The sequence below is a fragment of the Mastigoproctus giganteus genome, chromosome 1 (assembly GCF_048544385.1).
Source record: "Mastigoproctus giganteus isolate SK-2022 chromosome 1, ASM4854438v1, whole genome shotgun sequence".
In the NCBI taxonomy this organism is placed as follows: domain Eukaryota; kingdom Metazoa; phylum Arthropoda; class Arachnida; order Uropygi; family Thelyphonidae; genus Mastigoproctus; species Mastigoproctus giganteus.
The window spans coordinates 278,870,475-278,897,779 of record NC_143575.1 but is presented as its reverse complement, the minus strand read 5'-3'; the positions used below and the strand labels follow the sequence as shown (position 1 = coordinate 278,897,779).

General features: G+C 36.4%; 1 protein-coding gene across 1 annotated transcript in view; it reads left to right on the top strand.

Annotated features, from left to right (window-relative positions):
- Positions 1-27,305, top strand: part of LOC150092028 (translationally-controlled tumor protein homolog) — a 67,656-nt gene that overhangs the window by 33,554 nt on the left and 6,797 nt on the right. Inside the window, exons 3-5 of the mRNA XM_090386655.1 lie at positions 2,697-2,878; positions 19,744-19,865; positions 23,818-23,936. Coding sequence (XP_090242781.1) covers positions 2,697-2,878; positions 19,744-19,865; positions 23,818-23,936 — 423 coding nt within the window. The remainder of the gene's footprint in view (positions 1-2,696; positions 2,879-19,743; positions 19,866-23,817; positions 23,937-27,305) is intronic.

Here is a 27,305-nt window from a genome sequence, read left to right as displayed (position 1 = left end):
GTTTCATGCAGAAACATGATATAACATGACCATATATAATGTGACCCCATACACTGATTTTTAAAATGTCCCAAGTCTATGATTCTTAAAAACTATTCCACTTTTGTATATTAGCATTAGTAGATGCATACGATGCAAGAAGGCAAGCTTATGCAACATCAGCCAAAAAAAAAAAAAAAAAACTCATTTCACCCCTCCATTCATTACAAATGCCTGTCCAGCTCAGTATTAAATTTATTTAGGCTTTCAACTTCCACAACAAAAGATGAAAGTCTGTTCCACAAATCAACTACCTGCTGGGTAACAGCAAATTTCCACACATCTATTCTACAACTGTCTTTCCTCGATTTGAAACTGTGCCCCCTCAGGTTTTTAATCTGAGCAAGAGGAAGAATCTCATCAGCATTCAGTTTGCTCAACCCATTGAACGCCTTATACACCTCAATCAGATCACCTCACAGGTGCCTACTGTCCAGGCGCTGCAATTTGCAGAACTTAAGCCTTCCTTGGTAAGAGCACCCCTTTGTTTCCCTCACGAATCTTGTTGTTCTTCTTTGTAATCGTTCTAGCAACTCTACATCCTTCCTAAAATGTGGCCTCCAGACAGTACTCTAGATGTGGCCTGACCATTGCCTTGTACAATGGGATAATCACCTCCCTGTCCCTACTAGCAAAATTCCTATATATCATTGATGACTCCATGACTTGTCCTGGCAGCCCATCTGCACTTCTCAGGAAACTTCATATTTGACTGCACAATTACCCTCTGGTCTTTTTTACTTTCCACTTCCCTGAGTGTAGTACCACACAGGTGGTACTACACTCAGCTAGTTTCTCTCGGATTATTGCTACCCATATGCAGTACTTTGCATTTGTCAATGTTGCCGATTCTCAGCCCATTTTCCCAACTTGTCTAGATCCAGTTGGAGTAGCATACTGTCATTAACAACCGTAAACCTTTGTATCATCTGCAAACTTGGACATTAATCCTGATATACCTTCATCAATATCATGAATACACAAAACAATGGGCCCAGCACTGAACCCCGGGGAACTCCACAAATAACCTTTGTCCATGAAGAGCAGTGTCCATTGATTACCACTCTCTGTCATCTCCCACTCAACCATCCCTTTATCCATTGTAGCAACTTACTCTTAATGCCATACCTCTCCAATTTGTACAGCAGTCTTCCATGTGCAACATTATCAAAAACCTTCCTGAAATCCAAGTACTGTATATGACAAATTATTTTTGACATTCAGTTCCTTTATGATCACATCATAGTATCCAATCAAATTGGTCAGACAAGACCTCCCTTTAACAACCCCATGCTGTGTCTTAACTGTTATTGCAGTCTTGTCTAAATGATCCTGCAATGCTTCTTTACCAGTAACTCCATTATTTTCCTCAGAACACAAGTCAAACTAACATGTCTAATTACTTGTCGCCCTTTGATTCTCCTTTTGCGAATTGGGGTCACATTTGCACATCTCCAGACCATGTGTTCCTCCCATGACTCCAGGGAAGCTCTCATAATTATGGCTAAGTGTTTGCTTGCTTTCTTTGCTGCCTCCTTTAATATAACTGGATAGATTCCATCTACCCCAGTTACCTTCCTTATGTTTAACTTCAACAATTTCTCCTCCACTTTTCTCTCTGGTACAACAAAATCACTTAGCTCCCTGTTAGAGTTTGATAAACTTCTGGCATTCCCCTCATTGAATAACTCATGTGTGAATGTAGATGCAAAATACTCATTCAGTTTATCAGCTACCTGAGCATGATCATCAATAGTCAAACCCATCTATGTTAAGTGGTCCAATCTGATTCATCCCTTTCCTTCTAGAGTTTACATAAGTGAAGAACTCTTTGCTGTGTATATATATATCCTCATAATATATGGAGATATATTGTGGACATTTTATTACATTACACATTAATAGCCTCAATATCCATATCACAAATGCTGCTATTATTTTGCAACAAACATAGCAGAAAATCAGCTATTGGGTATACTCCATGCTGCCGGGTACCCACGTAGATGTGTACCAATGTGAGCAGTGTGATTCTGATTTACTGCAAATTACAGCAAACAATATGTCTGTAGTTGTATTCATTTGTCTGTAGCATTTATCAAAAATTCGAATCTTATGGGTGTCCTCTACCATAAGAATTGTGTAGTAATGCCTACTAATATAACACTGCCCTGCATTGAAATAAATTTTGGCAGAAATTTTCTGTGGGTGGTTATTGAAAAAGAGCTTTCTTTTTTTTTGTTGGCTTCAGCCTTTGCTAGTACCAAGGGTGAGTAATTTTCTGGTGATTTGCATAGCATAGGACCACAGCGCAGGCTATTACTGAAATGCTATGTGCTTTGGTTGCTTTTGATTTGTATCTCACAAGATACCTTGTGGTTCCTGGTGAGATGGGATCCAGAAGGTTAAATCCTTTTTCAATCATTTATCTAGTTTACAAGCAAGGTACATGTTGCAGAGGAGAGATCATCTTAGCAAGCTATGTGCACTTTTGTTTTTGTATGATTCCAGAATTTCGGTTTCATTGCAGAAAAGTGTTATGTTAGCAAGAAAACAATACCAAAAAGCTTGGTAGCAGATTTTTTTTTTTTTTTTTTCATTAAAAATTATATTTTACACTAATTTTCTATATTAATTAATATTTTATGTTATCTACTTAGCATGTTACAAGAAGACACGGAGATATTACATTAGATGGAGCAAATCCATCTCAAGAAGAACTTGATGAGGGTACAGATGAGAGTGTAGAATCTGGACTGGATTTGATTCTTAACCAACGCCTTGTAGAAACTGGTTTTTCTAAGGCTGATTATAAGTCCTATTTGAAAACTTACACGAAGGCGTATGTATCTTAATAGTATTTACTAATTTAAAAATAAAATTAAGTTCAAAAATTTTTTTTTTAAGCTTAAGTAGCTTATTATTTTTACATAATTGTTATAAAAAATTTTACAACAAATTATACAGTAAATATTTTCATTGCAGGAAGAAGTTTTAAAAGTCAGTCCATAAACATTTCTTTTAAACACTGACACAAATACATAAATGCATTGCAAGACTGATTGGTTGTAATGCATTGGTGAGATATGTACTAGTAACATAATATTTGTAAGATGTGTTGGTTGGTTTTAAAAATGCAGTTCTTTATTCTGTCTTTGTACAGTTGCAATATCCAAAAAATTAGCATTCTAATTTATTTACAGAAAGGAGATAGTAGGTGTAAATAAACAATAGCATTTAATGCCGTGCTTTCACTTCTTGACACCCAATTAGAACAGTAGGATTAACTGTACCTGCCTGCAGTAACAGATTAAGCAGAAAGAATTGTGATATTTCTTGATTATTCATATGTACTGTTTCCTTTCTGTATATAGAGTATGGTTAATTGTAAGGTAAGTAAACTTAATACAAAATATTTAGTACACTGTTTTATAATATTTTAGCTGTTCTGCCACAGCCTGTACTAACAGGAACCTCTGAAGTCAGAGGTGTCTGCAGAGGGAATATCTCACCTTTAGGAAAGACAGACCTTTCTGCCATCGATGAGTAGTTTAATCAGAGATGGTATCATTTCTAGTGCCGGATCATACAACCAAAGGTTGTAGAATGGCATTGTAAATTTCTTCAAGAGATATTAAATAAATCTTAATTGTGAAGTATAGTGTTACAACACAATATCCCATCTTGGCGACAAGCACCAGGGGTTCATATGTAGCAGCTTGAGAAAAACAGAATAAAATAGAGTACAAATGCAAAAAAAAAGGATACAAATAGTTCAATATAGGTAGATTCAGTAGTTACCCAAAAAATCTTTTGTTACCAGATCCTTGAAAGTGTTCATCTATTTAGGTTTTATGTTGATGGGTATTCAATTTATGTTGGGCTGTTGAATGAGGGAAGGATTGTATAAAAAAATGATTCCTTATACTTCCTGCAGTTGTATCAAGGATGAAGAACTGTTTGAGGTTCCTACAGCCTGGGAAATAAGTGCACGTTGCAATTCTTTTTTTCTTTTTTTTCCTATGTAAACCACAAATACGAGAGATATTAGAACCTATAGAGGTATTACAACATCCAACCCAAGCACAGTACTTAGTACTGTGCTTGGGTTGGATATTGAGAAGACGAAAGAAGATATTTGTTGTTATTGAACTTCTGTAGGCTGTAATTTTCAGGAAATATGTATGAAGGAAGGTTGTTCCAGAAAACGTCAGTTGAATGAATAAACAAGGAAGATGAAAAGTTGGTTCTGTGAGTTTGAAGTTGGACAGTAAATGGATGTTGGCTGGTGGCTGTACTTGTGTTTGGATTGTTTTGAAAGAGAGGGGGAATTATAGAAGCCAATTCAGAAGAACAGTGCCCATGGAAATATCTGTAGAAGAGGCATGCTGCAGAAACTGTAAGTCTATGAGACAGCGAGTGGAGAGACTCTGTTAGATATGAATCGTTAATTAACCTAACTGCCCTCTTCGGAATGGAATTGAGAAGCCTGAGAGAGGTTTTGGGGGCACCACCCCAGATGTGGTAACAATATTCCATGGTAGGGCAGATTTGAGATTTATACGGAGTGAGCAACTGTTTGGAAAAAAAGTAACACCGAGAGCGAAAGAGAAAACCAAGTTTTTTAGATGCAGAGGAAGCAATATTGGTAATGTGCTTATGCCAAGAGAGATTAGAAGTCAGGGTAATCCCCAAAAGAGATATATCATTCTGGCTAGAAATTGGAGTGTCACCAAAGATAAGCATAAGCAGAAGAATCCTTTTTGCAAGATATAAGACAAGACTGAGTTTTAGAAGGATTGAAATCAACTAAGTTGTCTTTGCCCCACCAGAGAATTACCTGAAGATCAGTATTAAGGAATTGATAGCAGATTTTCAAGAAGTTGAGGCTGATTGAGCAGGGCAAGTTTCTCAAAATGGAAAGTGGAATGCAATGTGCTATCATCGGCAAAACTATGGATAGGATTTCCAGTCAATGGAAGAGGGTCATTAATATACAAGAGGAAAAGAGTAGGGGAAAGAACTGAACCTTGGGGGACATTTCCATTAGTGGATTTGTTAGAAGACAGAGAGCCATCGACCATCACCCTCGGTGAGCGATCAGAGAAAAACTGGATAACCAATTGCAAAAAAACAGTTGGCAAACCATAAGATGGAAGTATGTTTAGAAGACCTTTATTCCAAACATGATCGAAAGAATTTGAGATGTCAAGAGCAACTACTTGTGTTTCACAGATCCTTTCCATTGAATTAGTCCATAAATGGGTAACATAAGCCAGAATATCACCAGTGAGTCAACACTAACGGAATCCATACTGGCGATCATTGATAAGACGGAATGTTTCTAGGTAGTTTAAGAGTTGGCAATTAATTGATTTCTCCATTACTTTAGAAAGAATAGAAGTAATTGCAATGGGGCGATAATTGGATGGGAGGGATTTGTCACCCTTTTTAGGAATTGGCTGCATATGAGCAAATTTCCAAGTAGAAAGAAAAACACCCTTGGAATAAGAAAGTGAAAAAAGGCGGAAAAGAATAGGAGTAAGTTCAGGAGCACAGGTTTTGAGAAAAAGCGGAGAGATACCATCGGGACCTGGAGCTTTCTTAGCATCAATATTCGTCAAAATCCTTCTGACATCCTTTGACGGAAGACCACAGGAGGCATTGATGAATGGAGTGTGTTGGGAATGGTGGGGAATGGATCTGTTTTACCAAGATCATTAATACATGAGTTGGAAAAAAAAATGGGATGCTAGCAGGTCAGCTTTATCCTTGGCTGAAGTGACAACAGAATCATCTGATTTGGACAGAGGTGGGAGCAGAGATGGGCAAAAGTTTCGGCCAATAGCTTTGGCAAGAGACCAGAATGCTCGGCTACCATTAAGGCAAGAAGCAAGTTTTCTACTCTTAGTCTGTTCAAACTCTAGTGTGGACTCGTTATTAACTGATTTAGAATTGTTGCGAGCTTTGGTGTAGGCAGAAAATGAAACTGATTAATTAGAAACAAGCCAATTACAATATGCAACGCTCTTCTCTTGATGAACAGCCTTAGCACATTTATTGGAAAACCAAAGTTTACATAAAGGATGAGATTTTAAAGTGGAGTGTGGGATAAAGGATTCCATTCCTACAAGAATAATTTCACTGACACGATCTAAGCAAACGTTGACATCTGAAGTTTTGAAACAGTAATCCGATCAAGGAAAAGAAGAAAAGAAATCTTGCCGGTCATCCCATTTTCCATTCTTGTAATGCCAAACAACATGAGTTTGGAAATAGCCATAGGACAAAGGCTCCATTGGAGAAAAGACAATCACCAAGTTGTGATCTGAGGTGCCTAAAAGACCGCTCATTTCGACCGTGTACTTAGAAGGGTTGTTTGTGAGAAAAGGATCAAGCATATTTGCTGTATGATTAGGATTGTCAGTTATTCTTGTAGGTAAATGAACAATCTGTGCAAGGTCATTAGTAATTGCAAAAGCCTAAGCATCTCGACCTGCTGGGTCGGTGTGACTAGAAAACGGAAGCCAACTGGAGTTGTGAACATTAAAATTACCTCACTGTTAGAAAAGTTGGACTGGAGAAAGACAATTCGCAAAGAGAGGAAGTCAAAGAGCTCCAAGTGATTAGTGGAGTTGGAAGAACGGTACAGACAACAGATGAATTTGACAATGAGGTAGATAGATTTTAAGCCAGAGAAGATCAAAGAGAGGAGATTCCAAATTACCAAGTCTTTGTTAGAGAATATCAGAACGGACATATGCACAAGTACCACCTTTGAGACAAAAGGAATCGTACAACGAATAATTTAGGCATCTTAGATGAGCAGTAGTTGAATCAATCGATAACTGAGATTATGTGAGAAGTACATGACGTTCGGCAGACTGCAAGTTGAAATGGATATCATTGAGATTAGAAGTGAGACCGTGTATATTTGTGAAATGAATTAGGAAGTGTTTGGGAGGTTTAGATCTTTTTGCAGATAAGCTTGCTCTATTAGTTTGACAATTCGTGGTGTATTCAATAGTAAGAAAAAGTGAGTGGGACATGCTGTATGAAGTAATGAAATTTTTGGATATGGCGTACACATGGTAAGAACATACCCAGATCCTTGACATAACGTAGTCTCGGCAATGCCCCCCGCATACACACTACTCTGACTCCCTCCAGTCATTATCTGCAGAGTAGAGGTAGCAAGATTATACACTAGCTGATCCGGAAGCCTTCTAGAGAGTTACTAATAGGCTCGGTCCGGTGTACTTAAAAACGGCCGGCCTGCGAAAGTTTACACAGTTTTAGAGCTGTACCCTCAAAATGTAAGGAATAATGGATCGCCCCACAATGGTCATCATAATCTCAAAAGTCATCAGTCATACTGCATGATTGATGTTCTGGTAGAATGTCTTAATATATCTTGAGAGCCAGGATTTCTGATATCTAATATATCAGCAATCCTGGCTCTCAAGATATATAGTAGAATGTTGATGTACTTGGTTTGATGGTGAGGGCTATGTTGGGAGCACGACATACTTTCTTGGCATTAATACTAGTAATAGCAAATGATGCAAGAAAGCAAGCTTATCAGCAAAAAAAAAAACCCATTTCATCTATTCATCCCCTCCAATAATTTTTCTAGTTCTTTGAATTTATTCAAGCTACCCATTAGCTAAAGGCAAACTTCCAAAGTTTTATACGTGGTGGGCTAAATAAAATGTTTGTGAGGTACTGGCCAAATTTTTTTTTTTTTTTAAAGCTTTTCACAAATTTTAGGATTATTAAAATGGTGTATAATGAAAAAGTTATCTTAAACAGTTTTATATTATTTATTGTAATATTTATACATCATCATCAGCCATTTTAAATCCACTGCAGGATGAAAGCCTCTCCAGTTCCATCTGTTTTGTGCAATGGCCATCCATTTACTAACCACAAACTCATGAATTTCATCTGTCCATCTCTGCCGTTGTCTTCCAGGTTTTCTTCTAGCTCCTCTTGGGTACCAATCTGTTATTTTCTTAGTCCATCTGTCATCATGTCTTCGAGCTATGTGTCCTGCCCAAGACCATTTTAGTTGTTTAGTTTTGATTAGAATATCCTTTACTTGAGTTTGCTGCCTAATCCGTGTGTTTCTCTTCTTATCTAACAGTCTGATTCCCAGTATAATTCGTTCCGTTCTTTGCTGTGTAGTTTCAGCTTCTCTTCCATTCTTTTGGTGAGTGCCCAAGTTTCACTTCCATAAGTCATGGTGGAGAGTATACATTGGTTCATTGTTTTATGTTTCAGACAAACTGGGATATTGCTCCTCAGTATGTGACTTTTTTCCTGAATGCTATCCATCCAAAATTTATTCTTCTCTTGACTTCAAGCCATTTAGCATTATTACAGCTAATAACTTGTCCCAGATAAGTATATGACTCCACCTTTTCAATTACTGCTCCTTCAATCATTATGTCCCTTTCTATGGCATACTTGTTCATCATTACTTGTGTTTTAGCCGTATTCATCTTTAGTCAAAAATTCTTACTAATTGTGCATAACTGATTGAGATTTTCCTTTAATTCTTTGGGATCGTGGCTTATGACCACAATGTCATTTGCAAATCGTAAATGGTTTAGGTACTCTCCATTCACATTGACTCCTTTCTGCCACCAGTCTGATCTTCTGAAAGCTTCAAGGGCAGCAGCAAACAACTTCAGAGATATTGTGTCTCCTTGTCGAACTCCTTTCTCAATTTTAAATTTGCTACTGTCTTTGTCTAGTCTAATAAAGTAGGTAGCATTCTCATATATTTTCTTCAAAATCATAATATATGGGGGTATCTGTGCCTTGTCTTTCCAGTGCCTTATGCTGAATGGAGTCAAATGCCATTTCATAATCCACAAATGCCAGGCATAATGGTGTTTTATATTCATTTGCTTTCTCCATTAGCTGTGATATTACGTGAAGATGATCCATAGTTGAGAATCCTGTCCTAAAGCCAGCTTGCTCTTTTGGTTGATTCTCATCAAGTATTCTTTCTAATCTGTTAGTGATGACCCTTGTGAACAACTTGTAGATGTGGGATAACAAGCTAATTTGTCTATAATTTCCAATTTCTGATTTATCTCCTTTCTTATGCAGCAAAACTATGATTGCATTATTCCACTGCTTAGGCGTCACACCCTTTCTAATGCACTTTGTGAAGAGCCTTGCCGGTTTTTGTTTTATGTCTCTTCATCCCAATTTTAACAACTCTACAACTTCATCTCTCCCCAGGGCTTTCTGATTCCTCATTTTCTTCAACACATGTTCTACCTCATCAGGAAGAATATCAGGTATGTCGTATGTGTTGCTAATTTGCGATCCATCTTCCCCACTGCTGGCATCATTCCCTCTCTCCTTGTATAACTCTTTATAGTAGTCTTCTGCTATTCATAAGTACACCATCGCTATTCTTCAGTTTCATTTGTCTTTCTGTATTACTGCTCATGGCTGCTGATTTAAGTCCTTTGTTTTCCCTTAATGCTTGTTCTACTTTTCTTGTGTTAAATCTTCTTATGTCCTCTCTGAGTCTCTTTCTAATGGCTTTGCATAACTCAGTATACTCAATTTTCTCCTTGTCAGCGTTTATCTTGCTCTTCATTTGTCGCCTTCGGTTCATCATAAGTGTTTCTTCACTAATTGTTTCTTCTTTAGATTTCTTTTCCCCTGTAGGTTAATTATATGTACTTTATGTATTATATGTTAATTATTAATTATATATACATGTATATTTGTATCAGTGGATCAATATTTGTCATTGCAGTGCGCAGAGTATTTTCTAAAAAATACATAAGAAATTCCATTAATTCAAAAATAGTTGTACTATATATTGCAGTTGCATCATTAAGTATATCTCAACATAGCCAACTACTTAAATGGTTGGCTATGTACAGAAATGATGCAGTTGCACTAAGTACATTAAACTCTTTACGTAACATGAGGCTTTAGCACTAAACTATACTGTAATTCAAAAATATATATAATAACCGGCCTGCCATTTATTATATATATTTTGAAAATGACCGTGGGTCGGAGTTGCCCCACACCTGGTGTATATCATTGAAAAAAAGCTCGTGCTGTAATGGCCACGTGTTTGCACTACTCAGAGAACTTCATATTTGACTGCACAATTACCCTCTGGTCTTCATTTTCCACCATACTGAGTGGTGTAGTACTACACGGTTGGTACATTAATCTGGGATTACTGCTAACCATATGCAGTATTTGCATTTGTCAATGTTTAACTTAGTTGCCGTTTCTCAGCCCAGCTGCCTAATTTTTCTAGGTCTTGTTACAGTGACATACCTTCATTACTGTCATTAACCACCCTGCCAACCTTCCTATCATCTGCAAGATTTCCCTTTAACTTAAGACCTTCATCAATATTATTGATAAATACCGAACCCTGGGAGACTCCACTAATAACATTAATCCATGAAGAGCAGTGTCCATTGATTACCACTCTGTACCATCCCTTTATCCATAGCAGCAACTTGCCCTTACCTCCACACTGCTCCAATTGTTGGGTCTTTCCTTCAGTATGGTGTGGGTCTTTATGGGATCCATTCCTTCGAATTTTGCTAGGGCTTTCTCCCACCCTTCTCTTATGCAGTATGACATTAAGGGCAAATTGCTACAGTTGATAAAGGGATGGTTGAGTGGGAGAAGACAGAGTGGTAAAGTCTTTTATGTGTAACAGTATCAAAAGCTTTCCTAAGTATATCTAAGTATATGATATCAAAATTATTTTTTGCATCCAGTTCCTTTGTGACCACATCATAGTATCCAATCAAATTGGTCAGACAGGATTTCCCTTTAACATACCCATGCTGTGTCTGAATTATAACTGCAATCTTGTCTAGATGATCCTGCGTTACTTCTTTAATCAGTAACTCCGTTATTTACCCTGGAACCAGAAGCTAACAGGTCGGTAATTCATTCTTTGATCCCTCTTTGTGAATTGGGGATACATTTACACATCTCCAGTGCACAGAGACTTACCCTGAATCCAAAGATGCTCCTAGCATTGGTGTGCATGCAAATATACATGCACACCAATAAGTAACAAGAGATGCAATTCTCTCTGATCCTGTAAGGTCAGGCAGTTCAATTAACAAGCAGCTGATGATTACCTTTTTAGCGGTCAAATGCTATTGTGGCAGTTCTCCATCTTGTAAAAAAATTATTTCAAAGCATTCTTGCTGGTGAAGTTGTAGAACAGTAAAAGTTGCTAATATGTCTCGATACATTTGGGCCATTCTGAGAGGAACCTAGTTGGCACAGTGCACTGCAGCCAGCATTGAGAAGGGTGGGATATGGCCAGTTGTTGATGATTGGAGAAATATTTAGTCTTCACCAGTTGATGCTATAGTTGATTTCAAGCAGAAGGTACTGTAGGATTGCATGGGCATTTTAATGCAGTAACTGAAATAAAATCAAAATTCATACAGTTCATTCTGCATTAGATTTTGATCATGGAGTGATTTTCTTCTCTCGTCGAAGACAGTGCTCCTAGTCCTTAGCAATAAATGGTATCCACAGTTCTGCTGCTTAAATTTTTAATATCATTTTAAATTGTTTAGCATCACCTGGATAGTGGGTCTAAATCTAAATATCTGAGACTGCCAATACATTTGTTTCAAAGCTTACTGGCTTCTCATCATCTGGCAGGTGATCTATGAGGAAACATGCCAAACTGATGGTGTATTTTGCCTAAATGTGTAGGAAAGCTGTGTGAAAATAAAACTTCCATTTAAAAACATAGGTGGAAAGATTATAGCCTTTAACCACAAATTCCATTCTCTCATGCTCACACAAAGCTGAACCTATCCTCTTCATCTCACTGGACATTCCATTTCTGCATCCCCCCCCTAACACAACAGGCAGCACTCACTGCAGTTTTTCCCTATCCCCAAATGGTCTCATCCTAAGTGATGCTGAATCATGTAACCTAACTTTCTACACTTCTGTTATCAATTTGAGTAATAAAATTCTATTTTCCATTAGAACAAAATTTAGTGAAATGAGAGTGAATGTTAAATTTGCCCTCAGTCAAATACCTCACCACACCTCGATACCAACTTTCAATTTCTTAGCTTGCCTTCATGTCGGCATTAAGAAAATTTCCAATCCAGCAGCAAGAGATTACATCAACTTGACAGCTGTCAACACCCTCAAGCATTTCAACTATAAAGAAAACTAAAAGGATCCGACAATATCTTCAAGCTCTTGTTTGGAGATATTTTGGATCTTTAAGATTTTGATTGCAGCGACAATAAAAACTCTAAACAAAAATTTGACAGTCTACTTCTCCAAAGTGGACAAAGGCAATACCACAGGCTCTGCAGATGAAGATTTCTTTAATGATTTTAACTCAAACAGGTCTGAAGCACCTTCTCTATATGCAAATGTCAAAGATCAGAAACACAAGGTTCCTGTCAAGACCAATTGTAAATGGGGGATTCTATTCAAGTAAACATTTTTCTGGCCGTCCAAACTGCTCGCCATGATACTTCCCAGAAATTCCTCATCAGTCTGTAATTCAGAAGTAATCCATAAACTTCAGGATAAAGTTTGAAGCATATGATTGTCTAGTGTTTAATGTAGTTGCAGTGTATACCACCATCTATAACAACATGTATAGGAATATTCATATTGGTTTCCCCAAACCAATAACCACTTCTGACATTCTGGATCTCGTTGATCTATCTGTAGGAGATACTTCAATTGCTCCTTCCATCAAATTTTGGTCTCTGTGCAGAAAACTGTCTTCTGTTCTAGGGGAAGCCTTCATGAGTCACCAAGCGAAAACTTTTCTTGAACAGAAACATTAAAGCAAAAAATATGAGTGAGGTATACTGATAGCATCTTTCTGATTTGGAACTATGGTGGACACCACTGCCAAAAATATTAAGATTCCACCACAAAATCAACTTCAATGTGGAACTAAAAGAGAATGAGCAGTTATCATTTCTGGACATTCTTTTAACTTTTGAATGGCTCGACCAAACTCAATGCTGATGGCATTCTTCCTCTTGCTCAGACTACACAAGGAGTGCATAAATTCAAATTGAGGAAGATTGGTTGCAGGATAGATATGCAGAAGTTTTGCTTTCAGCCAGTGGGTGGTTGATCATTGGAACAAACTGCTATTTGTCGTTGTGGAATTGGTAGTTTGAATAAATTCGTGGAAGAACTAGGCAAACTGTTGGGGGCAATGGACAGATGATATGGGAAGTTTGCTTTCTTGCATTATTTGACACTACTGATACTAACTGGAATTACAAATATTTAAAACGGGAAATTGCAGAAAGCTCACAGGTATATGGTGTATCCTGAAATTCATTAAATCAGACTTTTTCAGAACCCTAATACTTAATTGACTATAAGACCAACATCATCCAACCCCAATCTGTTACCTTCAATGCCCCTGTATTTCATTTTACATTGGCAAATCCTACAAAAGACTTGAGAAAAGAATAGAATAGAAAGCAGGGTGCATCTCCATAATACCTCAAACTGCTGGCTTTTGCTGGTAAAATACCTCAAACTTCTGCAGCTCCAAGCTGCAGAAGTTTGAGGTATTTTACCAGCAAAATCATCCTTTTTCCTGACATACCTTAGAATGTTACTTTCTGACTTTTTTTTTTTTTTTTATGGCAGTATGCCAAAAGCAGTTGATGTGCCACCCTTTTTTTCCTTATTTTTAAGTTGTATTAGAAAAGAATGGACACTCTTCTAATATGGATGTAGACACTTTAATGGGTGTCCTTTTGGTGATCTCAAAGGTAATTGAAACACGTTTCATTGGACAACAGAATTTGTAGTGAAGGTCAGGATCATTGTGACAATACACTATGGACTTGTGTTTGGTCATGGATTGCTCACAGAACAGGTGGAAAAATATGCAATTACACTCATCACTGCTGGTAAGGAATGTTTACAAACTTAATAAAGTTACTAAACTGAGAGATGCTGTGTCCAGCATTAAGGGAGGGGAGTGCCAGTGGATTGCACAGATAATTTTGACTTGTAGCAGTGGGAATTTTTCTGTATTCACAAACCTCATTTACAAAATTAAAACAGTGTGAATAAGGTACATAATACAAATCTGAAACCAGTACAATACACATCTTTCTTTTGAATTGAAAACATGTAGAAAAAAAATTGAGGTGGTGGATATGTGAAGCATACTCAGTACAAGTTTTAACTAAGACCATCTGAAATAAACTACTTCAGTTATTTGTTTACAAAGAAAATGAATGTTGTAAATTTTTCACTCTAGTATTATACGCAATACCAGTATGTATTCGGATGCAGTTGTTGACAACAGTCATCAATGAGTCCCAAACAGGATTGCTATAGCAGAATCCTGCAAAAATAGTTTTTCAGAATTTTGAAGAACACTCCAATGGTTTACCTCAGAGCCTTTCATCTTTGAAAACTGGTGTGTGTTAAGCACTAGAACTGTGAAGTGCTGATACTTAACTTTGGCTGTAAAGTATCAGTATATTGTGTTTGTATTCTGTAGTCAGTTTAATGGATGAAGAATGCAAACTCAACGTGCTGACTAATGAATTGAAAGATACCTTACATTCAAATACTCTACAATTGTGCCTCAGATTCAGAATTTTTTGATATCGAAAGACTTGATAGCAGAAATGTTGACTTTTTTGGGAGTGCTTACGTATGTGTACAAACATTTTCAAGAAAGAAATTTGTAAAATAAAAAAACCATTACTTTTTTTTTTTTTTTGCTCAAAAATTACCGATGACAATTTGTATCACTATTCATGCAAATCTATTGCTAAATTTTCTCACTTCTGAAATTTGGCCACGATGTTTTCATTAAAGTGGAATATCTACATTTTTAATTTGTTCAAGTACAGGTTATTTCAAACCTTAATTTTTTAAGCTGTATGCATTTTAGTATCTTGTGTATTTGTGTAATTTTTATTGTTGTGCATTCAAGGCAAAAACTCTATTCTAAAGACTTGTCTTACAACTACGTCCATCTTACATTATTCAGTTTCTCTTTGAAACAGTTGTTGATATTCAGAGATTTTTTTTTTTTTTTTTCTCAAAAGCTTTAGTAGAATTCTTAATTAATGTTTAATAAAATACAAACGGAACTATAATACTTTTTGCTGCTTCTCAGCGGTATAACCCATGCTTTCTCCAAATGTGAAGTAACAACTAGTGCAACCACTTTGGAAAGCTCTGTTGCAGAAGGACCTTCAACCACCTCGAAGCTTACTTTATTAAATGCTTCAGAGCATTGGAAAACAGCAAAAAGGGAGGGTATTCTTCATTATAGCTTACTGCAGTTTATTTCACATGGAAATCTTAGATGCCTTTGACAGCACTTTCCAGCCAAGCCTTCACGTACAGATCTACTTTATATGAATTTCTTTTACTTTTGTAATAAACATTTGCATATGAGATTGTTGTTATGAATTCCAACAGTCTAAAACACTTCCCAAAACAGGCACGTATACACATCAGGTTTCTGGGATTATCGCCAAGAGGAGTCTGTCGGTAGCATGGTCTGATGATGGGTATCAGTAAGATGGACGTAGATGAATGTCACCCTAATGTATAGTAGTTTAGGCAAATAGCTTAATAAACTTATTAATTTCACGTGGTATTAATTATAGTAATAATCTTGTATGAATCCACCTTTTCAATTTCTGCTCCTTCAATGTTTATATCTTTTCCTGTGGCATACTTGTTCATCATTACTTTTGTTTTAACCATATTCATCTTTAGTCCGAAATCCTTCTAACTTCATAAATAACTGATTAAGATTTTCCCCTAATTCTTCAGAATCATGGCTCATGATCACAATATCATCTGCGACCAGTCCAACCTTCTGAAAGCTTCAAGAGCAGCAGTAAATAACTTCTGAGATATTGTGCCTCTTTGTCAAACTCCTTTCTCAATTTTAAATTTGCCACTTCCTTGTCTAGTCTAATAAAGGAGGTAGCATTCTCATATTTTCTTCAAAATTGTAATATATGGGGTGTCTATTCCTTGTCTTTCCACTGCCTGAAACATTGCCTTATGCTGTATGGAGTCAAATGCCCTTTCATAATCCACAAATGCCAGGCATAATGGTGTTTTATATTCATTTGCTTTCTCCATTAGCTGTGATTTTGTGTGAAAGTGATCCATAGTTGAGAATCCTGTCTTAAAGCCAGCTTGCTCTTTTGGTTGATTCTCATCAAGTATTCTTTTTAATCTGTTAGTGATGACCCTTGTGAACAACTTGTAGATGTGGGACAACAAGCCAATTGGTCTATGATTGCATTATTCCACTCCTTAGCCATCACACCTTTCCTAATGTATTTTGTGAAGGCTTGCCAATTTCTGTGTTGTTTCTTCCTCCCAATTTTAACAACTTTACAGTAACTTCATCTTCACCTGGGGCTTTTTGATTCTTAATTTTCTTCAATGCATGTTCTACCTCATCAGGAAGGATATCGGGTATGCGTTGCTGATTTGTGACCTGTCTTCCCCACTGCTGGCATCATTCCCTTGGCCCTTGTATAATACTTTAGTAGTCTTCTGCTATTTGAATTATGCCTTCTCCACTATTCATAACGACACTATCACTATTCTTCAGATTAAGTATCATTTGTCTTTACTGCTTGTGACTGCTAATTTAAGTCCTTTGTTTTCCCTTAATGCATGTTCTACTTTTCTTGTGTTAAATATTTTGTCCGCTCTGAGTCTCTTTCTTAATGGGTTTGCATAACTGTGAGTATACTCAATTTTGTCTTTGTGTGTTTATCTTGCTCTTCCTTTGTCATCTTCAGTTCGTCATGACAAAAAATTAGGTTAGATAAATATGATTTAAGCATGCCTGAGAGTGGAGTTTGCATGCCACAATCTACAAGGTGCATTTTTTCTTTCTGATTTATAATTTTATAAATTATGAATGCCAAGGCATCAGTATGCATTGCATTTCACATACCGATATACCTACCCTTATAGATATGGTAATAAATGCTAATTTTCATGAACACTTTGCAAGTGTTCTGCAAACTGCAATATACAGGGTGTCTTAAAAACACACAGCATAGCTTCAGGAATGAGTTTCTTGTATGTAAACAATAAAAATATTTTATATCAACATTGTTCTGGAAATGCTTGGTTTCCGAGTTTTAAAGGTCTGTCTATGACACTTAACTGTTCGCACACCTTATAGTAATTGTGACGTTTTGAACCATTAGTGGTTCAAAATGTCCACCTTCCACCTGAATACAGGCCTCACATCGACTTCTCATGGACTCGCAAAGACGATGCCAAATTCCTGGCGTGTTTCGTATTGTCTCAGAACCTGCCACAATTCGATTGTGGAGAGTTTCCACATCAGCTACTGGAGTTGAATACACCAATGACTTTAAATGGCCCCCACAAGAAATCTAGTGGGTTTAAATCAGTGAGTGTGGAGGCCAGGCAGTTGGTCCACCTCTATCCACCAACCAGGAAACCTTCGATTCAGGTAATTGCAGGCTAGGTGGCTGAAATGTGCAGGAGCGCCATCGTGCATTGAAGTGTGCTTGTTGACGAATGATCGGTGGCACGTTGTCCAAGTAGGCATGTTGTTTTCTAGAAAATTTCTGTACATCTGCCCTGTGAGTTTGTTTTGGGAGTATATGTGGTCCAAATAACTTATCACCAAAAACACCCGCCCAGATGTTGAGGCTGAACTGCTGTTGGTGATGTGGGTTTTCCTCAGCCCATACATGCTGATTGTGAAGGTTTTGGATTCCGTCTTGTGTGGCTACACTTCATCTGTGGCCGACCGGGCTAGCCGGGTGGGTAAAGTGCCTGCCTGGCAACCCAAAAGTCGTGGGTTCGATTCCCACCTTGGGCTTGGATCAAAGTACTGCAAAAACCTTGGGATATGCATTATGGCCACAGAAGCCTATGCGGCAACAACTACCAAAAAAAACCCTTCATCTGTGAATATCACTAAGGCAAGAAAGTGAGGAGTTGCTGCAAGAACCACTGGTAGAACATTACTCGTGCAAGGTAATCTGCTGGTGACAAGGCCTGTACCCGTTGCAGATGGTAAGTATACAGTTGGTATTGTTGCAACACTCGGTGCCTCCGTGGGCAGGAGCAGCAGTGCACATGCTTCTTGATTAGACCTGGTTCAAGCCCGTGACCACTAAATACGGAGGATGCAGAAAGGTCAGGGAATGACCTTACATATCCCCGACCAATATGGCCTTAGTTGCTAATGCTCCTAAAAACCAAATAACAACAACTCGCAACACTCCAAATAGTCAAACGTTGCATTGCTATTCTGCGTGTGCTGATTCCAGGAGTGGCATACACAACATCCAAAATCTCCTCCTCTACTTCAGGAGTTGTAGATCTTGGTCATCCTCTTTCGGCAGCACTAGGTGTAAAGGTCCCATGTTCACAAAGGCGGCGATGGATACCTTCAAATGTTTTCCTGTCTGGACATCTTTGTTCTGGAAACCATTAGTGGTACAAACGACTACCCACCCTCTGCCAAACCGTACATAAAGTGCATATCCGCTTGCTCCTCATTTGAGTACATGGTCAAAATGGAAAACCACCAGATTCTGTCAGTATCTTGTGATGAAGGAAATCACCTGCAAAGACATTCTGGTTAATAACTTGGGAACCAAGCATTTCCGGAACTATGTTGATATAAAATATTTTTATTGTCCACATATGAGGAACTCATTCCTGAAGTTATGCCGTGTATTTTTGAGACACTCTGTATATCAGGTTCATAATTCGAGTTGCTAGCATTGAAGACTAAGATCATCTTTGGTGTTGGCTTTGCCATGATGGAATATGGATATCATCTAGTGTATTCACCATATCCTGATAAATAACTGTGAATGTAATGAAGGTATTTATTTGGTGAAGCCATTCTCTCTTTTCAGTTTGACTTAAAACCTTTCATTCAGAATATCAAATATTTTGAATTTTTTAGTGATAAAGTTGGTTTGTGTGGTTTAAGTGTATGCATTTTGAAAGCATCTGAAAGATATTGACTATATAGTAGGCAATTCTGTCATCCATTATTACGTTGTGGAAATCTTTCTCAAAGAACTCCAGAACTCGTGGCCATAAAAATTTTAAATTACTGTGGTCGATGTTTAGATTAGATTGTAGAAAGTTTTCTTTTAGTCAGCACATCATTGATAGCAAGAACGAGTTGCCCTCACAGGTAGTTGAGGCACTGACAGTTTGAATAAATTCATGGTTCAACTGGATACTTACCTGTGTGAAGAGGGAAGCATATAATTTAATCTTCAAATAGGCCTCTGGGGTTGGGAATATTTATAATAATTACACAATACACCAACCGATGTTATAAATAGTGTTATATTTATTAAAATAATGTTGTAAATAAAATAAAATTCCAATAAAAACTGACTGTACAATATAATATGAATTTAAACTGCAAAGAATTATTTACAATAAAACAATGTAGGTGAAACACAGAATGATAAAATTTGTTTCCTTATCTACTTGATTGGGTTTTTTTTTTTTTTTTTTTTTTTGCCAGTGCAGCAAAAGCCTGTTGGCTTCCTTACACTATATGGTGAGTCTATCTGATTGACATTTCCAGTTCTTTAAACTATATATATTCTTATCTTTTAAACTTTTTTTTTTTTTTTTTTTTCTCTTCAGATTACAGGATAAGTGGAAGGAACTGGAAAAGAGCGATTCTGAAATTGATGATGCCAAAGCAAAATTTACTGCTGCTGTCAAAAAAGTTATTCCAAAGTTGGGAGATGTACAGTTTTTCATGGGTATGTTAATATCCTTTTTTTATTAAAATAATGCAGATTGAACATATTGCAATTTCAAATTCTTAAACCTAACATGAAATAAGATGGACAATTTGATATTTCATCAAAGTTGATATGATTCCATCAGTCCTTTAAAAAAATGTCTCTATGCTGGTTTCAGTCTTACAGGAAATTGAAGAATAGTTTGTTTGCAGTGTTTTAAATCAGTTTGATTTGGATGTGCTTCGTGTTGGAAGTGGCTCATGTTGCAACAACAAAACATGTTTTGATGGTAGAGGTTGGTCCCAACTGAATTACATTGTAAATGTGTATGTGAGACAGAATGCAGATGAAATGTTTTTATTACCTTTTAAAAGATAATAAAAACAAATCAGAATTGGCAGAACATGTGATTGAGTGCAAATGTATGTGTAGAGAATTTTAAAATATTAATGGAGGGGTTGAGGGTTAAATGTTTACCAAAAATAAGCTTAAGTTGTTTTCAATTCTATATAATATGTAATATATAAGTCACAAAGGAAAATATGTGCAATTTTTTCTATGTAAAAATATTGGAGAAATGTAATTCATTAAAGGAACTTCATTTGGTTAATAAAATTTATACAAATTTAAAATCATGTTTTTATAAGTACAGGTAAATTTGAATGATTAATTTTTGACACCTAGATTCTAAAATTTCCTCCAACCTACATTTTCAGATAAAGTGGTTGCAGTTGCTAGTTTGTGAGCTCCACATTGGAAAGCCGTACATTATCAACTCTTTTACTGTCTTTTTAATTTACATTGTGTTCAGATAATCTGCTTTGGGAAAATTCGTTATAGAGAGATTTCGTTATATATAGAGAATATCTTTTTTATTAGAAATTGTTATCTAATTAGAAAATGAAAACGAATCTGCATTTATTTTTAATGTATTTTATTTCAAAAACATATTTATTTAAATTACGTTTACACAATTTTCACCGGTAAATATCACAAATTAAAAAAAATCTGTAATTTTCGTTTGCACAGTACAATTAAAAAATTGTCTGTTTTCAAAGAAAACCTCTCATTTGTTCAGCGCATTAAAAACATCAGGAACATTTTTAACAAAACTGTAGACCCATACGAACCATTTTAAAAGTGTTAATCATTTCTTCGCGAGTTGGCTTTTCTACGGGTTGTTCTGGTGCGTCTTCAGCGTCATCGTTAATTTCTTCGTGATCATGGTCGCGTCTAGCACTGTTCAGCAGTATTTCATCTTCATTTGGATGACTGCTCCTCCTTCAATTGCATTGAAAATTGATTCTCGATTTTTTTAAAATCGTAGATAAACTGCCTGCAGGTATGCCACATTTCTCTGCAACATCTTTTTTCTTAAAACCCCGGTCAATGTCATAACAATCTTTGCTTTATCATTAATACTTAAACACTTTCTCTTCGACATTGTTTTCGCAATTGTAAAAATTACTCTACTGCAGCTCTTGCCGATACATACACCGCAAACTTCGCTGCGCTGGCCATATAGTGAATTGTTAGTACAGGTACCGCCTACTCAATGACGTTTGCTTGCCAATTCAACAGTAACACTCACTTTGAAGAAATATACAACTTTGTGAATTTCTTTTATTCTGCTTTCATTCATATATACACGAAAGAAAATTTATGATTAACGTATGCTGTATGTTACTTTTCAGAAAAAAAAACAAGAGCATATAGCCTATGTGATTGATGACGAATGAAAAAAAAAAATCATGAAAACCATCTACTGGGGGTCCAGTTAGACGAGAGCGGACATCATATAATGATTGACATGAAGGTCACGTGGTACAGTTGAGGTGAGAAGCGAATGTCACTCAGTAGGCGTTACTAAAAACCGACTATGGTAGCATGCTAAAGGTTTACCGCAGCAAATTTCGCTTTCCCCTGAGCCAACATCAATTTACAAATCTACCCTATTGTAAAGTTTACGACCACTTTTAAGAAAACCCATTTGGTTTAATAACTAACAGAAATGAAACAAAGATCCTCCTATGGGCGTCAATGGCCACAAGTGTTCACTAAAAGGATGATTAATTCCAGATGGTAATGCAAATTTTCATAGGGAAGGAGGCAGTATATTTGAGCGGCTGTTTAGCAGTAAATGCTTGAAAATCTTCAAAAATGCTTTTACTAATTTTTTTTAAAAATTTGTTATAGAGAGACTAACACTTTGTTATATGGGGTTAATTTTACGTGTAATTTCGTTTCAAGGTGCAATGTTTTGTGAAAAAATTCATAATATATAGAAGTTCATAATAGAGAAGTTCCACTGTATATATAAATTATATGATATATATCATATAAAATAAAATAATATTTATAAGTGCGCAATAGTGCAAACGTAATCCATCACTGTTTCACTATCATTCACAACCATCATTATTCTCATCTCTGTCTCAACTGTCGCCTTGTGTTTTGGACAGGGGGTACACCGCGAAGTATGCATTCAGTCTGGTTATCGACTTGCTGCTGTCTCCTTTCTGAAATTCCTCGATGATCCCACATATGCCAATATGTGCTTGTACAACTATACACTCCCACCATCTTCTATGCCAAGCCTCAACGCTGTTTTGGGTGGGTGGGTGCGGAATTCTCAGTCGAATGGAATTGTATATGGACCATAATGTTGGTGGAAATATGGTGGAGCATGAATTACTGTACTATTATTCATATACTGTCTAATTCTTCCATATATATATATATATATATATATATATATAATTGTCTTTGAACCACTCTATCACATCACTAGCTTCCCTCGGTAAATGTAGAAGAATTCTTTCCCCTCCCACTGCAGAATCCTTAACAAAAAACAATTCACTGTTTAATGTATGGCGTAAAGCATCTGGGATATCAAGTTCGTCAAGTCACTGGTTCTGATGGTCATTCTGCTTCTCTTACATATTTTATTCTCTTGCAAAGAACATTTTTTGATGGCAGATTAGAACTGCTGATATGCTGGTTTGAATATGTTGGCAATGTGGATCTTTCATTTGGCCAACAGCTTTTGCTATAGTAGCAGCACTGGATTGTGGAGTGTGATTATGGCTTACGAAATTTTGAAGATTATGGCCTCCATTTGAGTATTTTGTAGTTGCTCTACCTTTGCAACTTTCTGATTTTCTTCTTTTACAACACTAGCAGTATATGTTTTTACGATGTTTATCTTGCACCAATAAATAACCATGTGTGTTAATTTTAACACTTCCCTTCTGAGACAATTTCACAAACTTCATCCATTTGTGCTGAAGGGCGAACTAATACTGATATTATTTCCCAATTATGCATTCTTATATATGTATAAGAATGTGTCCTGATCTTATATCCTAATTACACCAAGTTCCAACTTTTTGGATTTTCCACTAAGTCACTGCCTTAATGACTTAACTTCATCTGCAGTTAATTTACTTGTGGTAGTTGCAAAACAAGTTAATTCTTTAAAGGACGACATTGTTAATTCTTCAAATGAGAAGATTATAGATTAATTACTGAGCGGTCGTGCCTAATGCACTCGTGAAAGTGCATCTAATAACAAATACCTGTATAATTAGTTTTAGTTATACTAATGGTAATTATGACAAATGTTACGCAGCTGCTAAAATACATTACTCTAAATTTTTGTATTTTGAAAGTATTCTTGTTTCAAGTTTTTTATCTTTAGCATTTCAGTGCTATACCTATAATTATTGCCCAAGCGCCCTATACAAATACCAGTATTCTTTCTATACAAAATTTAATCTAATAAGGTAAATTTTTACTTACTAATAAATATATAGAATTATATTCATATTTTTACAATATAATAGATGGTTGGGATTTTGGGCCAGACCCATAATAATTAACATAGAATGATAACACAAATGTTGCTTTACAAGAGTAATTTAAGATTTGTGCGCTACTATAGCACTCCATATTTGTCATCTTTCAACAGGTGAGAGTTCCAATCCTGATGGTATGGTTGGCTTGCTAGAATATCGTGAAAAAGCAGATGGATCTGGGGAACAAGCAATCATGCTGTTCTTTAAGCATGGTCTTGAAGAAGAAAAAGTGGTATGTAGTTTGCTTACATTCAAAAATTTCATTTTTATTATGCACGTGGCACTATGTTATTGTTGTTATTTGGTTTTTAGGAGCATTAGCAACTAAGGCCATATTGCTCCGGGGATATGCGGTGGTCATTCCCTGACCTTTCCGCATCCTCCGTATTTGGTGGTGACGGGTTCGAACCCCGGTCTAATCAAGAAGCGTGTGTGCTATGCACTGCTGCTCCTTCCCACCTGGCTACGGAGGCGCCTATGGCACTATGTAGATTTCCATTACTTATGAAGGATGATCAAAAAATTGTAACTAAGAATTTTTATATATGTAAGCATTTTATTACACAACCAAACAGGGTGATAAGAGATTTGGTATTGGTTGGTTAATGTCATTTTTTGGGAAAGGGGAGAGGATCTCTACACAGGTACAAACAAGTCATTAGAAATCAAACAAACAACAATTGGAGACAACTTGCTTCAGACAGTACATAGGAAGTAGTACATGCTCAAGTGCATATTAGCCATATACCTGACATTTTTTCTTATGGCATTATCTGCCCATTAACACTCTTAGAGCTTATAGGGATTAATGTTCATGTTGTTAAAATGCATTAAACTTTATGGCAGTTTAATGTGAAATCAGCAGTGCTTAATGTAGTTAAGTGAAACGTACAAGTTTGTGCAAAAGCAGCATATTAGTATGCAGCAATTCTAAAAACAGCATCGTTTTAGTCAAATTTTCTTTTGGTTTCGAGTTTATCTTTCGTCAGTTCCGCGATACCACGTGCACGCTGATAACAGCCAGTCGGCTTCATAATTTAGGTAAAATCTTTCCCTTAATTTTCAGTAATTATTTTTAATTTTATTATTATTAATTTCCAAAACGCAAAAATGCTTTACATATGGAAATAAAATTACACATATAAGTAATAAAACTAATTATATATGTATATCACGGTAAACTCATTAGTAATTTCTTGCATTCTCCTCAGCTGTGACAGTTGATAACTTTTTTTTTTTTTTTTTTTTTTATATTGGTTCTTTAATAAAAGGTTCTTTAATATATGAAGTGTTAAAATATTGAAAGTTATGGTGAGTAAAAAATCAAAGTTTAAATAGTTAGTCTTAAAGTTATGAATATGATAGTTTACTGATCTTGTTGAAGAACAACTTATATAGACCATAGATAACAGAATATTATATAGATAACAGATTATAAACAGCAAATTTTATACCTATGGAATCAAATTTAAATATATAGACATTAACGAAGTAATAGCAAATAAGTGAAATAGTGATATAAGATTTAAAATTGAATCAGTTACATTTAAAAAGGGAAAGAAGAAGAGAACTTAAACTGAGTGGGATGTCTTCATGTCCAAAGTTTCAATTTTTATTTATTTTAATTTAGATTTATATTAAAAAAAACCTGATCATGGACCTCTGAACCTGCTGTACTTGATTAATTAAAAATTTAGTACTAGGGTCTGGGAGGCATATTCCAGAATTAGATTAACTGTCATAGTATAGGCAGTTTTTTATTAGATGGATTTTGTTGAAATAAAAAAAAGATCCTGTGTAGTAACCAGATTTCAGTGCCAGAGCTTCAAAAACAGTAGGTTTTTGAAGCCCTGACAGTAATTTTGTCAATATATGTGTTTAAGTTTCCATTAGAGGAGAAAATAATCCTGACATCTTTCGTTTCTTTAATCTTCAATATTATATGATTTCCAATGCAGTCAAATGTTATATTTTTTTTTTCTTGTAGTCTGAAATAGATATGGAACAGTATTTTTCATGTTAATAGATAAACCATTATATAATACAACCCTGAACCAATCTCTTAGTAGCTTTTCAAATAATCAGCATAGGCACCAGCGAGGTGATCTGATAGAGGTGTATAAAGCCTTGAATGGTTTGAGCATGCTCAATGCTGATGGGATTCTTCCCCTTGCTCAGAATAATCACCTGAGAGGACATAAATTCAAATTGAGGAAAGACGGATAGATGTGCGGAAATTTGCCTTTAGCCAGCGGGTAGTTGGTTGGTGGAACAGACTTCCATTCCTGTTGTGGAAGTTGATAGCCTAAATAAATTTAAGGCTCAACTGGATAGGTATTTCGAACGAATGGAGGGGTGAGATGGGAGTGGTTTTTTTTTGTTTTTTTTTGGCTGATGCTGCATAAGCTTGCTTTCTTGCATCATATGCCTCTACTAATGCTAATGCTAATTTAATATTGCGAATACTTTCACGAGTTGCCATGATATTAGTGTTAGTAATGGCCACATGTTGCAAGAAAGCCTATGGCTTATGCTGCACCAGCCAAAACAAAAACCCGAATAAAACAATGATAAAAAAATAATAATAATTAATAAAAGAAAATGAAATTAAACCTATCCTATGCACTTCCCTCACCCGAGGGTACTGTCCAGATGACCTTTGAATTTCCCCAAACTGTCAGCCTCTGCCACCCATGTAGGCAACTTATTCCAGTAATTTATAACTCGCTGGCTAAAATAAAACTTCCTGCAGTCCAATCTAACCCCCCCCCCCCCGTAACTTGGATTTATGTCCCCTAGTTCTTGCATCATTTATAATCTTGAAAATTTCATCCTCATTCATTTTACTGGTGCCTCTCAGAGCCTTAAACACCTCAATCAAATCTCCTCTAAGGTGTCTAGTTTCCAAACTCTGCAACCCACATATTCAAAGTCTTTCTTCATAAGGACGCCGTTTTGCTGATCTCACCAGGCGAGTTACCTGGTGAGATCGGCAAAAGTACGGCCATGTAGTACCTTAAGGCATCGTAATTTCCTTTTCTGAAATTAAAACCCATTCCTTTGCCTTTTACTGCTGCTACCTCTCTCATCATCATCCACCCCGTAGAACTCCGTGATCACTTCCTGCTACTGGTTCCTCTACTGTCAGCCCTGTTATGTCATCTGATTCATCGGTGATGATGAGGTCTAGGATATTCTTTTCTCTAGTACTTTCCCTGACATGTTGATACAAATAACAGTTATCTGTCTTTGCACCCTCTCAAGAAGCTTGATGTCTTTCTTTAGGTGCGGTCTCCATACTTGAACACAGTATTCCAAGTGTGGTCTAGCAAAAGCCTTATATAATGGGATTATCTCGTCCCTGTCTCTACTTGCAAAAGTTCAATAGGACACCATGGGCCTTCCTTGCAACCTGTTTACAATGCTCAGAGAATTTCATGTCTGACCGTATCGTAACACCCAAGTCCCTTTCCTCCAGTACTGGGTTTAGTTGAACTCCACCAAGTGAATAAGTTATTTTGGGATTACTGTTTCCCAGGTGTAATACCTTACACTTTGTTGGATTAAAGCATAGCTGCCATTTTTCTGACCATTCCCGAAG